The sequence below is a fragment of the Athene noctua genome, chromosome 1, assembly GCF_965140245.1.
Source record: "Athene noctua chromosome 1, bAthNoc1.hap1.1, whole genome shotgun sequence".
Taxonomy (NCBI): domain Eukaryota; kingdom Metazoa; phylum Chordata; class Aves; order Strigiformes; family Strigidae; genus Athene; species Athene noctua.
The window spans coordinates 261,178,382-261,194,251 of NC_134037.1; the positions used below are offsets into that span (position 1 = coordinate 261,178,382).

General features: G+C 43.6%; 1 protein-coding gene across 1 annotated transcript in view; it reads left to right on the forward strand.

Moving 5' to 3' along the window:
* PAK1 (p21 (RAC1) activated kinase 1) overlaps nt 1-15,870 on the forward strand; it is a 74,294-nt gene that overhangs the window by 44,365 nt on the left and 14,059 nt on the right. The window contains exons 4-11 of the mRNA XM_074918530.1: nt 3,840-3,940; nt 5,343-5,490; nt 6,607-6,644; nt 8,809-8,925; nt 9,252-9,426; nt 12,700-12,763; nt 13,706-13,754; nt 14,870-14,982. Of these exons, the coding sequence (XP_074774631.1) occupies nt 3,840-3,940; nt 5,343-5,490; nt 6,607-6,644; nt 8,809-8,925; nt 9,252-9,426; nt 12,700-12,763; nt 13,706-13,754; nt 14,870-14,982 (805 nt within the window). The remainder of the gene's footprint in view (nt 1-3,839; nt 3,941-5,342; nt 5,491-6,606; nt 6,645-8,808; nt 8,926-9,251; nt 9,427-12,699; nt 12,764-13,705; nt 13,755-14,869; nt 14,983-15,870) is intronic.

Here is a 15,870-nt window from a genome sequence, read left to right on the forward strand (position 1 = left end):
TACACCTGCCCGAACAAAAATGGTTACTTCTGTCCTCTAATTCCTGTCAAAGAAAAAATACCTTTAACACTGTCACCTTCACTTCAGATTGGTTGATTTTCATCTTATGAAAACTTCTAATTTCATGATGACAGCTAAATTCCCAGTGCCTTCTGCTGCTTAAATGTTAATGAAATTCCCAGGTGCTCAAACACCTGTCTTTGGTTTGTGCCTGAAATAATTTGTTTATTTGTTAGTTTGGCTGGACTAAAAGGGGAGTTGGTTTAAATTCAGGTGGAGCAATGTAATTTGGGGGCAAGTCCATTACCTTTGGACCTTTCCCCAGGGAAGCCAGTGATTTGTGTTTTAACTTCTCCTGGGATTGCAAAGAGCCTGTGAAGATCTCCAGAATGCTTCGTGGTTAATTTTGCTACAGATATGGATGCGGGCTCTTACATTGTCGCATGGGAGCTGCTGAAGTTGATGCTGTCAGTCCCTTTGGAGAAGTGGGAGCTCTTTCCTCTGTGCAGGGAACAGTACTGGAGCAGGCACTTCACGAAGGATGGGTGGGAAAGGTGGTGAAGAGATTGTGCTTTATGCAAAGGTGCAGCTCAAACACGTGGAGTACTGCTGCGGAGCAGGCAACAGACCCGTTGAGAGCTTGTGGGTCCGGATCAGAGGGGAGGCTAACAAGGGGGGACATCTTGAGGGCATCTTTTACAGGTCACTGGGTCAAGAAGGGTGGTTCTAGCTGAAGGTGCTTTGGAAAGTGTCTTTTCCATTGTGCATGAACAGAGCTGTAGTCTGAAGGACACCTGGGGCTTAAATCCCGGGTCAGTGACAATTTGCCAGTGACCAGGAGCCCTTTCCATGGTGACAGGGGCAGCACTTTATTAGACTGTACCAGTGGAGAAGACCTTTCTCATCTCAGTATGCTTCAGGTTGTACTCACGGGCTTACTTCATGGTGGGACATCGTGCTTCCTAGTTGCAACCCAAATTGCCAGAGCACAGTAAGAAAACTATGGATGGCTTTTGTAACAGCATCAGACACGTGAGGTTTACAATGAGAAAGGTGGTAAGGTGTTTGTGGGAATAAAGCATTTGGTGGTAGGTAAGCCTTCTTAAACAGATGTATAATTTTTCTTATTTATTTTTTAATTTTAAGATTCTTCAAGGCTTTTTGACTCATTGCAAGGATAATCACTGTAGAAGGGGATTAAGTGTTCAGCAAGATTGGGAGTGCTCGTCTCTTTAATTCTTTTTATCTTATACCTCCTGCTATGACATAAATATCTGCTACAAAAAGTAATTATGTTATTAATGGCTTTTAGATCTGTCAGATTTTGGATCAAAAGCTTCTGAAGTTCATTGTCCTCTGAGACTGCTGGAGGAGAATCACTGAATTCATGTGCCAGCTTCGCGTGTGTTCACACGATGGTGAATTCAGTCTATAAAACCCTGAGTGTGGCAGGCAGGCAGACTGAAAAAAGTGAACAAAGCAATAATGGTTTCATCTGCTGTAACGTTATTGCTAAGGCAAAGTGATTTTAGTGCGAGTTTGTGGTAGCTGCCCCAAAGAGTTGTTGAGAGTCAGGGAAAATGCAAAGGGTTGGGATACTGTAGGAAATGGCTGCAGGAAATTAAGATAACTGGGAGAACATTAACTGCTTCAGGGGTATGAAAACAATGAAAGTCATAAATGCAGAAAAATCTCTTCCTGTTTCTATATTGCAGCATAGCCATACTGAAACTCTCTAGTGATGTGTTGAACAGAGCGCTGAAGTGTTGATGTGACAGAGGCCATTATGTTATTTAATCAGTCCCTCCAGAACTGTTTTTATTGCTCTGTGTAGCTGAGGCTCGTTCAGGCCATCATCTCCTGCTTTGGATAAGTTAGCAGTCAGCAGTCCTCTCAGTTTGCTGGTTGAATGGATAGTGGAACAGTCGGTTGAAGAGAAGATCGTTGGGATTTGGGTGTGTAGCAGGTAGCTCAGGCTGTCTGAATGTAGAAATAAAAAACCACGTAAGTGTATTGACTTCTGGATAGCAACCTAATGCCCTTAAGCTTTCTTAGGGATAAATTAAAATCTACTGTGGCATTCGTCCAGGACCATGTGTGGGTGTGCATCACCCACTCAGCACTCCTGCATAGTGGTGCTAGTACAGGTGCCCTCTTCTTCCTCACCTGAGTGATGGGCTTCTAGGCTGAGCTGACACCTTAGTCCTGGGCTTGGAGGAAAGGACAATTCCTGTAGACAGTCCTACAGAATATGGTGCCTCTGCTGGCTCTCTGCACCTTTTTTCCTCTTCCTTTGCATCCACCTCTAGCGCATGCAGATTGTTCTCTATACCTGCTGGATGCAGCTGCTTGTTCCTTTCTTGGCAGGCCCCCGTGCTGCAGATGCTCACCATCTGCTAACCAGCAGCTGCTTCTCTCTCCTCCTAGCTCCCCGCTCTGTGATGGCTCCTCTAGCACGGCAGCTTTCTCCCCTCCTTCCCCTTGGCAACTCTGTCGCTCTTCTACGATTCAGCTTCCCCCGTCCCCTTTGTTTGAAAGAGGGATCGAAAACAATCTGTTCCATCTTCGTGTCCCAAATGGAGCATCTGATCTTTTTTTTTTTTTTTTTCTCCAAAATTACTCTGTGCAACAGTAACTCTGTAATGACACAGAGAACAGTGCCAGAGCTGGCACTGAAGGAAACAGGATTTGGTCCTTTGGGGTGAGCTCTGACTGTCTCTGCACAACTAACCACCAGCAGAGTCTTAAATAATTGCAATATTGAGCATAAGCCTCACAGGTTTCTGAAATACCTGGGGTTTGGCATTCATGTTGCCAAAAATGCACTGGGGAATGTCAGCCGCGAAGCAAATTCTGTTTGGCCTTAGATAAAAATGGTCGCAGCTGGGAAGCATAAGTGGTTTAGTCGCCTTCTCCTGGCTCTGCTGACTTTGTAAGCGCAAGCAGCAGCAAGTCTGAGTAGAACGTGGTCTTTCCTTAAACTGATCTCAATTTCTTGAATACAGTAATTATTAAAAGGAAGGTGGAGTCCTTAATATGTCATGAATATGGATGAGCTTAGTCCAAGGCATAATGATAATCTTGTTTGAAGACCTGACTTTAAAATTTGCAGGGTGCATCTGCTTTGATTTATTTCCTTTTCCTGCTTCTTCACGACTTTGCTCCTCACCTGCCAGATTCTTCCCTCTTTGCTTTGTGTCTTCAAAGCCTGTTATTAAAACCACATTTAGTTCATTTCGTGAGGAGAAAAATATAAATGGTTTTGCTCATATAAGATTTTGTAGCAGAAGCGCACATGTTATGTTTGATTTTCTTCATAAACTGTTTTGAGGAAGTAGGATGAAGGAAGCAATTTATAAGCAGTATTTGTAGTTAATTTTGTCCCTGTCTTAATATGAGAGGCGAGTGTAAATTTAACAGCACTTCTCTTTTTTTTTTTTTACAGTTGCTTAAAACAATGAATAAAAAAATGTGTTCAAAACTGCATGGCTTCCACTTACTGCTACTGTAGTGCTTTTGACTCTGACCTGTATAAGTTTGAGTGAATATTTTATGTAAATAGCTCTTGTGCTGTTGAGTCCAGCCCTACTGGTTGATACTTGACATACCCAAAATATCAATTTATTTGTCTTACGCTTGTCCTGTGTTACACGACTTGGATTTTTGTTGTCCACTCACTGTGCCTGCTCTTAACTGAGGTAACAAAGTTTTTAAACTTGCTGTTTGTCTGCCCCAGATTGAAACCCTATGACTAGCAAAGGGTGGGCAGCTAAATTGGAAGTTATTGGGGTGATTTTAATTCTTGATGGATTTATGAATTTTGTTGTTATCTCTTCCAGCCAATAAAAAGAAAGAGAAAGAGCGGCCAGAGATCTCCCTCCCTTCAGACTTTGAACACACAATTCATGTGGGGTTTGATGCAGTCACAGGAGAATTCACAGTAAGTGAATCTGGAGGAAAAGAGAACTGTGTGGTTTGGTTTATTGCTGGGAGGAGCCAGGACCCATTAATCTTTTATATAGTAATGCTGGAAAGGCTATTACCATCATCTAGTTTGATCTCCTTTGAAATACATCTGCAGAGGTTACCCACTAATTCCTGGTGAGAGACTGTTTGTCAAACTTGGCACATCCCAGGAGCCCAGGCTGCCAGCAGACTTTTCCTTTCCTGTTTTTTTGGCTGATGTGAACAGCAAAACATGGTATATGTCTCCTCCTTTCCTCTCCCCTCCTCTTCTAGAGCTGAATTAGGTTTACAGCGTAGTCTGTGTCCGCTAAGTGAGGCTCTGAGAGCTCCCCTTTAGGAGATGCACAGCTGTGCATAACTACTTATGACAGACTGTATATGTGCTGTCCTAAGGCTAAATGTTAGATGCTTTTATGTTTTTTTTAATTGAAATGCAAAATACTATGAAGACAGAATTGTATTTCAGCATATTACTCTTCTTAATTTGATGATGAGATAGTATTTAATAGCAGCAGAAGTTGTTTGTGAGCAGCTGTTTTTACCTGTCTTTAATATGCTTCTTTTTCAGGGACTTTGTGCTCCTAATCTGAATCATGTGTGCAGTTGTGGTTTGCATGTCAGCCTCTAGACTTGCCCAGGTTAACCTAGGTGTACGGTGGAGTATTACCCGCCTAGTGCAGCCACCCTTTTGAACAGGGAGGATAACTACCGATAAAGGATCCCAGTCACTTGCCACTGTGTCTCTACAAACTGTTACTCTTTCTGGTGATGAAAGGCACAGATCTGGTTGTACCTCAGATGTATTTCTTTTCGAGCTGAGATGATGCTCATGTAACGAAATTCTGAGCTTCATATGCAACGTTAAGGTCTCTGCTTTCCCAGCTCTGGTTACAGTAGGCACCAAACTGCTATTATCAAAGAACTCTGGTGCTACAAGAAGACTCGAATGAATTTGCGTGTCCATTGTGCTGGATGCTAGTTGTAGTTATGTGTATGTAGTAACAGTGTGTGTTACTTCCATAGTCTTTGTCGAATATATGTAAATAGGTGTATACCAATGCTTAAAGGGTTTTTTCCTGCTTGAGGCTCTTCCTGAACTGCAGTATTTAAGTCTCCTCCTTTCTGTCTTTTGAGTTTTCGTCTTTAAAGGGTGTGGGGCTCACCCAGAGCCCCGTGAGCAGAGTGCAGTTTGCATGTCCGTGTAAGGAACATCTGACTTGTAACACAGGCAGTGACTAGGAAGGTATTGATCCACCAACTCTTTTGCTTTCCTCTCCTCATTTCTGTTGCCCTTTAACCGCAGAAACCGTGTGGCAGAGTTGTGTGCTGTCAACAACATTAGGCTGACTGAGCTAACAAGGTGCATCTCCCCACAGGGAATGCCAGAACAATGGGCACGTTTACTACAGACTTCCAACATCACCAAGTCGGAGCAGAAGAAGAACCCCCAGGCAGTGCTGGACGTGTTGGAGTTTTACAACTCCAAGAAGATCTCAAACAGCCAGAAGTACATGAGTTTCACAGGTACGTGGTGATCGTCACATAAGGCTGCTTTGTCCAACTTTCAGTTGGACAAAGTCACTGCATGTGAGGTTTCTTTCATTTAATCAACAAGTAGATGCTGTCTTTTCAAGGAAAATGTGAGTGAGAGTCTCTGGTTTCTCAAGCACCCCTCTTCCTTTAAAACACTGTTCTATTAATCCTGATGCCCAACGTAGCTGCGTAAGAGGAGGTCTGACTAAATCCCCAAACGACACATGTTTGCTGAAGCTTACAGCCAGAATCAGGAAGACAGATCCCAGAGTGTTGGTGTTGGGTTCACAGTGATGAAGATCCCTGGAGAAAACAGGCAGCTAAATTTTGCACCAGTTTCAGTTTCCAGTGTGGGTGTGGATGTTGCTTCATGCATGCTTGGAGTGGAGGGTTGATCTGCTCCTGTGTGCTGTGATTGAGGAATATACCTTGGTAACTGCCTGGATTCCTCTAAAAATCAAAGCTGCCAAGGTTTTGTGCCTCCTTTTTATGGATTACCTGTCTGCTGGAGGACTTTTGCAATGACTCCTTCTTTGCCCTTTCAGCTCTAACCCCTTCCCTTTCTAAATATTAATCCCTGCTTTGCTGCTTTTAAGAGGATAAAACCATGTCACCAAAAAATGGTATTAATTAGGAAGGCTTCAGGCAGGGATAAAACCACAAATCTTCCCCATATGTGTCTGTGGGAAAGAAGTCCACTGGTTGACTCATGGGGATCTCTGTCACTATTCCAGGAAATTTAGGTGGCTGAGACTCAACATCTTGCAGGTTTTGGGGTAACTGCGATGCCTCTGCTGGTGATTTAGCCCACTGAAAATATTCTGTATATGGATGGAGGACAGTATTCATTCAGGTGTTGCTCTGGGAAATTCCACTGTCCTGCAGCAGGGATTTGGGGTCCCTGCATTTGTCTGCAGAATTTTTTGCCCCCTATTCCCATATCTGCCAGGAGTCACCTTGTTCTGGGGAGCTGAAGGTAACGCCTAGGTTTGGGAGCAGCCTTTCTTCCTGCCTCTTCCAAAGGGAGCTGCTTGTCCCTTTCTCCTCTCCCCATTGCTGCTGCATTTACAACTCATTTATAACAGCATTGTTATCTGTCTCTTTCAGATAAATCGACAGAGGATTACAATTCATCAAATACATTGGTAAGACTTATATTCACATTCTGTCTCAAGTTTCAGAATTAAAAAACTTGCATGAAGTAGTGTTAGCTACATGTAAACTTTTGGTTTGCTTAGTGTTTAAAATCTGAACTGTATATATTTATATTGTGAATATATGTTTATAAAAACATGTGAATATATGTTTATAAAAACAGGCAAATTATCCTAAAAAGGTATGCTGCTCTTTTTTCCTTTTTTTTTTTTTTTTTTCAACTGGGGGAAAATCAAGTAGACAGAAGAAACTTTTATTAGTGAACAGTGAATTAGTGAATAGAAATCAGGGAATTAAGGAATAGAAATAGTTGTGTTTTCATAAAAGTTGATTTGTTCCTGTGTCTAGAAGTTGATAACTGCTCTGCTTTTAGGTTTTATACATCTCTTTAAACATCTGTGATCTAACAAATTTTAATTACTAACCTGCAAGCTCTAATTGACCAAACCTAATGTAGATTAGTGTTGATTAACCAAACTAATCTCCAGCAGAAAAGGAAATAGAAGGTTCTCCTCCTCTGTGCTTGACCTTTAGTCTGTCCTTACCAGGGCAGGCACCACTCCTGTTTGCTTTGTTGGGGAACATGAGCTGAAAAGCTCTGTAATGTTTCTGTATATGTGTGTGAGATGGAAGAAACAAAACTTTCAATTTAAGATGATTCATAAACCCCCACAATTCCCTCATCTGTTTTCTCACTGCCATGCCGTTATCTGGAATTGGCTTTTTTTGTTCTCTTCTGGAGGCAGCATATTCAGACCTGACTGTTTAGGACTCTATGAAAAGGAGAATGTTTCTGCTGTTGTTCATTATTACATGTCATTGTTTGCCAGTCCTTGGGAGCTTAGAATATCTGAGGCTGTTGGATTTTAAAGTAAATCCTGAAAAGAGCAGTAGTTACCAGTCTACTGTGGTAGCCTGATGTTTGTAGAAGACACTGGGTATCCTTTAAGTTTGGAGATACTCAGGAAATTCCCAGTATGTAGGTGTTTTTTCTTGTTGCTTTTAACAGGCTTTTGTGTTATGGGAAGTGCACATTAGCAATTATATGTCAGGATGCTGGTGACTTCAAGTATTTTAGGTTCAGTGAAATACTATGTTGTTTTCCCTCTTTTTCAGTGAGAACTTTATTTTAATACCTTTTCCCCAACCACTCTTAGGGAACTGATGATGCACAAGCAGAACTGGTCTAGTGGGTTAAGGATCTCATCAAGTTTATTTTGAAATCATAGAATCACAGACTAGTTTGGGTTGGAAGGGACCTTAAAGATCATCCAGTTCCAACCCCCCTGCCCCGGGCAGGGCCACCTTCCACCAGCCCAGGTTGCCCAAAGCCCCGTCCAACCTGGCCTTGAACCCTTCCAGGGAGGGGGCAGCCACAGCTTCTCTGGGTAACCTGTGCCAGGGCCTCACCCCCCTCACAGGGAACAATTTCTGCCTTAGATCTCATCTAAATCTGCCCTCTTTCAGCTTAAAGCCATTATCCCTTGTCCTATCCCTACACTTCCTGTAGTCCATGGCCTTCATAAGTTGGGGGCCCCAGAGCAGGACACGATACTCTGGGTGGGGTGTCACGAGAGTGGAGCAGAGGGGGAGAATCCCCTCTCTCGACCTGCTGGCCACACTTCTCTTGCTGCAGCCCAGGACACGGTTGGCCTTCTGGACTGCAAGCACACCTTGTCGGGTCATGTTGAGCTTCTTAGCATAAAGATATTGACCTGCTCAACCGAGTCCAGAGGAGCCCAGAAAGATGATTGAGAGGCTGGAGCCTGTGAGGACAGGCTGAGAGAGTTGGGGGGTTCAGCTGGAGAAGAGAAGGCTCTGGGGAGACCTTAGAGCGGCCCCCCAGGGCTGAAAGGGGCTGCAGGAAAGAAGGGAGGGACTCATCACCAGGGGTGGTGGGGATAGGATGAGGGGGAACAGTTTTAAACTGAAAGAGGGGAGACCGGGCAGTGCTGGGATGCCCCTCTGTTACCCTGCAGGTTCAGGATCCTGGGGTTTGAATTTCTCATACGTTGTAATTTTCTTGCCTGTCCTTCCTGTTTTTCTGTGCTTGTTTCAATGCAGTCTCTGTTAAGAACTTAACCCAATGTTTGTGATTTGTTTATAGCAGGAGACTTCAGTTTTTAACTTTGCTATTTGTGTAACCACATACAGAATGTGAAGGCTGTCTCTGAGACTCCTGCAGTGCCCTCAATGTCTGAAGATGAAGACGATGATGATGATGCAGCTCCACCCCCTGTGATAGCTCCACGGCCTGAACACACAAAATCTGTGAGCAGAAATATTTCCTTCAGCCCCTGCTGCTGCAGTCTCAGTTGTATCTTGACTGTGGCCCCTCATCCACGCTGTGTGGCATGGTGCTGAGCCCCTTCTTCGGAGCAGGGTGGAGATGGGAGCCATTCCTTCTGGAAGAGCACCTTTGTGTTATCACCTGCCTTGTCTTGGGGGGGGACACAAGAGCGTCCTTGCTTAGTGCTGTTAGCTGTTAACAAAGTAGTTATAGCAATGCATCCCTGACAGCATTAACAAGATGAATATAAGTGTTTAAGCCTTCATCTGATTTGTATTAATATGTATGTTTTTCTCAATGAAATTAGATATACACCCGCTCTGTGATAGACCCCATTCCTCCTCCTACCAGAGATGTGGCGACCTCTCCTATTTCTTCTCCCTCGGAAAACAGCACAACAGTGCCTGACATGCTGGTCACGAACACGGAGAAACAAAAGAAAAAGCCAAAAATGTCAGATGAAGAGATCTTAGAAAAAATAAGTATGTCCTTTTTTTTTTTTTTAAAAAAACAAAATTAAATTCCAGGTCCTGCTGTGTTGATTTCTCAGAATTTTAGTAAACTGAAATGTTTTGACATTCCCATTTTGAGATTCCTTACTGAAGACATTGCGTTGTGACTGTGTGCCAAACTGGGGGCAGATGTAAGGAGGGAGCGTAAATGTAAGCTGAGCACCTGTGATGCCAACTGAAATCCCTGGGGAGTTACAGATCCTCGGGCTTTGCAAAACAAGCCCTGAATAAGTAACATCTACTTAACTATGAAGTCTGAGATTGTTCCAGATCTTGATATTCTGTAGCTCTGCAGTGTGGATGATTATATTGAAATGTTAGACACAGGGTGTCTAAAACATGGATAGAAAATTAATGCATGCCCAAGTTCACCTTCCGCATTACCATGGTGTAAAGTGACTTGGTTATTTTTAAGTGCCTTAACGTTGTGTGGGTACCCAAATTAGTGGTTGTTACTGAGAAAAAAAATCATTATCTGTCTCTATTGTGTCCTAGTGTCTTTAACAGTCTCTACCTTCAGTTCAAGTGCTCCTCTGCTGGCTGATATTTTTGGGTTATGCTGTGGCATATCCAACAGCTGAACCAGCTCTTCTGTGCAACTGATTGCTATCCTCAGCCTGGGCCAGTTTTTATTAGGGTGTAGAGCATTTCTCACTCTTTGAACTGTTAATCCTGTATTAATGACATACATGCCTTGCTTGTCAGTTGATGTAAATTATGTTAGCTCCCCTGTGGTCAGGCTGGTCCCCTCAATTGAGAGCATACCCCTAAAGGTCAGTATTTTATGAAGCAAAGACTAGTAGCTAGATGAAGGAAAATTTAATCTGAGGATGTAATTTAAAAAAAAAAAAAGTAAATGTCATCTGGGTACCTCATTCCTCTAAATAAAGGCTAAGTTGAATTGATGGCATGTTAACTGGAACTGCTTGCTATTGGAAAACTCATACCCATTGTTTTCAAACAGAAGCTTCACTCACTTAATTGCACTATTAAGGGTTCAGCCCATCTTTGTGACCAGATAGGGCAAGGAGGGACAGTGGCAGGAAAAAGGTGTTATTCTAATACAAATACACTAATTTCTGTAAATGAAGTGTAAGTGCTGCTCTGAAGAGTGTCAGGTGGCAGATGCGCCTTCTGACACCTTCCTTGCTCCAGCTGATCTGATTCTTTAGCACTGAGGAGTTCAATTTATAAATATATGGGGGTGTGTGAAGTTCAGTGGCCTTTGTTAGGTTTCAGCTTCTAGATGTGGACTAGTCAGAAATAAGGGGTGAAGCTTAATCCTGTTGTATACTGATGCTTTTTTACTGAGGGCAGCGGAGTTGTAGTTGTGCAAAGACATCCAACCCTTTCATGTTTTATTTTGGCATGTGAATAAAATGACTAAAATCTTAAAGCATGTGTATGTTTACACGTACTGAAGATGCGCAAAGGTTAAAAGGAGGATGATAAATCTCCACTTCTTAGGATTAACTCAGCTTTGCTGCAAACATTAATGAATCCTCACCTGACTTTTGGGGAGGTAGGAAACATTACCCTGTTTTACAGATGAAAGCATTAAACAGGGCAAGATTGGCAACTGCCTCTTGTCACTGCAGCACCGTCCTGTCACTGCCTTGGGGAAACATTTGCCTGTCTCGCAGTCTGAACTTGCAGCCTGTGTTAGGCTTTGAGGGAAAGTTTATGAACATTTGTTCAGAAATGCTTGTCCTCGGGGCAGACAGCACTGCTTCTGTAATCGTATAGTGGGGTTTATCTAGTTGGTTTTTGTTTTCCCCCTCTCCTCTCCAAACACGGACCATATTCCCTTCCTTTACCTCTGTCTGCCCTAAACCCTGTGGGTTTGGCTGCTCTCCAGCGGTGTCTGAAAATAGCCTGCTCTTACTCTGCTTGCTACTGGATTTCTTGGCCTAATGACCATGAGCAGTTTCTTTGCCAGTATACATCTGTTCAGGCTCAGCCCTCGACCCCTGTGAAAGCAGCACCATATGTTGGCAGCTTGAGTGACTTGCAAACACCAACTCAGATGCAGCTCTGCATCCCTTCATCCTATTAGCCACCCTGGTGCTGTTAGAGAGGAAACTTTGCTCCCAGTTGAGCTCTAGGAATTGCTGGCTCTGATTTCTTCAGCCTAAAAAAAGCCTAAAAATTCCTGCCTGCCATAGGGGTATTACAAATATCAGTTAATGTTTGCAGGGAGCATTGAGTTTCACTGATGCTCCTTTTGTCAGCTTCTCTGATGTATCCCTTGACAGCCCACCGTACAGTCTGCAGGACTCCAGTGCATCTGTGCAGCCTGCCCTTGCACTGAGAGCTCCTTCCCCTCGTACAGAAAACACTATGTGCCTTGTAGATACCAAATCCACCCTGAACCTGAACGGCCCCGCACCGCCCCGGGTTGCAGAACACCAGGCAAAGTGCTTTTCCCTCCGAGGGATGCAGTAATACTCTTTCTTCTGCCTGAACAGCCATGTTAGGGCAACATGAGCTGGGATTGCCTCAGGTTGTTCTCCAAAATCAGCACAATGCTGCAGTCGCGAGGTAACCGCTGCTAAAACCTGCACTGGCTCTTGGGTTCCTAGAAGAGCAGCTGAGCAACGGCCAGGCAAGGGGAGGTTTGGCTCTGAAGGGTCTCTCCAGCTTCCCTCCTGAGCCTTGCAACCCAGTCACCAGGTTAGCAATGGCTTTGGTCTTGCCAGTAGGGAAACGTCATAAATACTTTTGTTCTGGAAGAAGTTGTTGTGTTGTAAGGAAATCTTTGGCTAGATTTGCAACAGACTGTTGGCCTGAAGATAAATGCAGCCCTGGCTTCAAAATTCAGAGGGTAATACAAGAACATCTTAAATCAACCAGTGTGTTGAAGCTGGGGGTGACTTCTAAGTAGCAGGTTTCCAGCAAATAATTGTATTTACGTGTGTGAGGGCCGTGTATCCCCATCCTGTGCCTCACAGTGTGCAGTCACTGGCTGCTAGTGAAGATTAAACATGCTTTGTGTCTGTGTTCCACCATTCCAGAAGGGAAATACCTGTGAGGGGGGAATGCTGCAGCTGGTATGTGTGTAAATAACTGAGGACTTCCTTGGTGTTCGTGTGCTTCTGGATTTCTGACAAATGGTTCATGAGACTCAGCAGAGCCCGCTGTGGCCGTGGGGCTGCTCTTAACGTACAGTTGGTTCTTAAAGCTGCACAAAGAAGTATTTATAAAATGCTCTTGTTTTTTTTTTGGTTTGTTTTGTTTTTGTAGAAAGTATTGTGAGTGTGGGAGATCCAAAAAAGAAGTACACGTGTTTTGAGAAGATCGGACAAGGGTTAGTAGATGCTCCTTCTCTGTCCTATACCTTTCCTTATGCTAAGAGGGAAGAACTGAAACCACGCTAAGTTAATTTGCTGGAAAAGTCACTGGTGATGCTTTGGAGAGTTTATTTTGTTTGGTTATTTTTTTTTGTTTTCTTTTTCTTTTGTATTTTTTAGGGTTTTTTGCTTGTTTTAGTGGGTTCCACACACACCACACCCCCCACACCTCCCCCCCAAGCTCTTCTCCCTTTCCTGGCAAAATCTTGAGTCACAGGGACTGGGGGTTTTGTGTGATTGTGTTTTAATATAAGAAAATATGTCATTAGATGATCAGGTTGCTAAATATAGCTGCAAGCAGGGAAGGAACTGCTTATTTTCAGCATACAAGACAATTTTCAATTACAGATTTGCTTTCTGAATCAACTCTCCTCGATGTGGGTGTTGTGCCCCTCTTAGGGTAGGGGGAAAGTAGGTGTTGTGTGAGAGTCAAATCAGTGCAAATCACTGAGAGATCTGCTGTCAGCTCCATGTGCTGAGGCTCAAACTCCTGTTTCCCTCTCTACAAATGCCACATTTGTTTACTTTAGCTGATCCTGTCCTCTGTAATCATGTTGAGCAGTCTGCAGGCCAGGGCAGTGCAGTCATGCCAGTTTAAATGGGATCAACTCACAGTCCTACAAGCTGTGCTGAGTTGCTGGTTGAGCAGCAAGGGTTTGGATGACCATAGTGTCCCTTATTAGGAGCTTTGTTCCTCATAAATTCTCTGGCTTCAGCTCCAGCAGCAGTCTCGGCTCAGAAATATTACAGATTATATTTACCATTGGAATTATTGCATGAGAAGGAATGAGACTGAGAGCACTTTGAAGAGACAAGTGGGAAGGGGCTTGTGTTAAGCTGTCAGTCATGCTATGAAGCACTAATAAAAGTTTTTTTTTTCTTTTCTCTCTTTTGTTTAGAGCATCAGGTACAGTTTACACAGCAATGGATGTAGCTACAGGACAGGAGGTAAGTGCTACCAGAATACCACAGCAATGGATTTTGGATTGTGTCCTAAAAGTTCAAGTTGATGCTACAAAATAAAGATGGTCTTTCAGGGGTTCATGACATCTGATTTTTAATGAGGTATTTATTTCCTTACTAATGAGGCATGGTCAAGTGGTCTGAGCAGAGAATTGGAAAAAATGATTTCCCAAGTTGTCATTCGTGAATCATTTCGTATTTGTAAAAAATTTTCTGTGACCACAAAGGCTAGAAGCAAATGTTTGGACTGGGTAGTTTCTCAGTAGAAGTTTATCTCTTCATCCCCAACATTCCTGCCTGTCCTCCCCATTTAAACCTTTTATATGCCCTCTGCTTCTTTGCTTCCTACACTTAAACTAATTGACTTACATAGAAATAGTTACTCTCCCACCCTTTGCCCACTTGCTTTCTGCCCTTGAATTGAAAGACAAGAAAGACAAGTCTTTTTTTCCCCCTCCTGAATATTGAAAAGTGCCCTGCATGTTGCATGCATGCATAATAAACTAGTAGTGACGGATATGCAGCATCTGTGGAAACCATTATTGCTAGATGGGGGATTTTTAAAGAGGAAAGTGTATGCATTATTCCAAATATATTGATGGAAGTCTGCAGCAATGCGTGTCTGCTTTGCATTTGTACAATGTCAGGGTTATCCACCAGTAAATTTCATAATTGTGGTTTTTGCTGAAGCTCCTTCACCTTTTTTTTTTTCCAGTTCCTGAATCACAGAATGGTTTAGGTTGGAAGGGACTGTAAAGATCATCCAGTTCTACACCCCCTGCCCCGGGCAGGGCCACCTTCCACCAGCCCAGGTTGCCCAAAGCCCCGTCCAACCTGGCCTTGAACCCTTCCAGGGAGGGGGCAGCCACAGCTGCTCTGGGCAGCCTGTGCCAGGGCCTCATCACCCTCACAGGGAAGAATTTCCTCCTATATGCAGCGACTGCAGGAACACACAGAGTTACTAAATGGCTGAGCAACCCATGATGAAAAAGTGCTTTGCCACTTCACGTGAATGTGGGACTAAAATAATTGATACTGCTACTGGCAAGTTTCTAGGGGACTCCTCTAATAACCCTTTCCTTGGTCTTTCTTCACTGCAGGTTGCAATCAAACAGATGAATTTGCAGCAGCAGCCCAAAAAAGAACTGATTATTAATGAAATCCTTGTGATGAGGGAAAACAAAAACCCCAACATTGTCAACTACTTGGACAGGTATGTCACAATTTGAAGAGTTCACAAAGGGACTCTGGAAAACACTTCCTTGCTGCTGTCTTAAGTGATCCTGTTGCAGCTTAATGCAGGTGTGGGACAACTTTGCGTTGTTTAATGCACGTGGCAGTGTTGGGGTGCGGGCAGCTTTGTGGTCTCTCTCCATATCCTAAGAGAAATGTGTCTGAATTGGTATTAGTTGGTGTATCTAGGCTCTCTTTAGAGCTGCTGGCAGCAAAGGCAGTAGCAGTATGCTGTCAGGACTGTGTTTTCAGCCTTGTTCTTTGCCAAGTTTGACACAACAAGCCATTTCCTTCCTGCTACTAGTGAAGAAATAGAAATAGTTTGAACTGGGTTATTTGTATTTGCTTTTCTCTTCCTCCTCTTTTCTCTTTCACTGAGTAATGCTGACATTCTGCTTGCAGAGGAGCAGACTCCTTCCAGGGTTAGATAGTAATCTTTTCTCTGTTGCTGTCCGCTGAGGTTTCCTGCACAGTAGCAGAACAGTGACAGGGTTGAGTGACATGTGACACATAACCAAGCAAGGCTGCTTTTTTGGGGGTGTAAAATGGGGAGAAAAGGAGACCTGGTACAGACAGAAGAACTCTTTGGAAGACAGAGGGAATGGAATTATTCCTTGCTCAGAGCTGGGCTTTGTGGTCTCATACACGTGCTGTGGCTCACACTTCTGCTCAGCTTTGGATATGTTACGTCTGTATGGGACAGCTTGAATCCCTGCTTCTCCTTACCACGAGAGCTTATCTGTGTGCAGACCTGCTCTGCCTGTTCTTGAGCTGATGTCCCTTGGACTATGACAATAACAGAGCAGAAGCAAGGAGCACAGTGCTTCAGCTGCTGCACTAAGTGTAAACCGTTTTTAAAATAAACGTG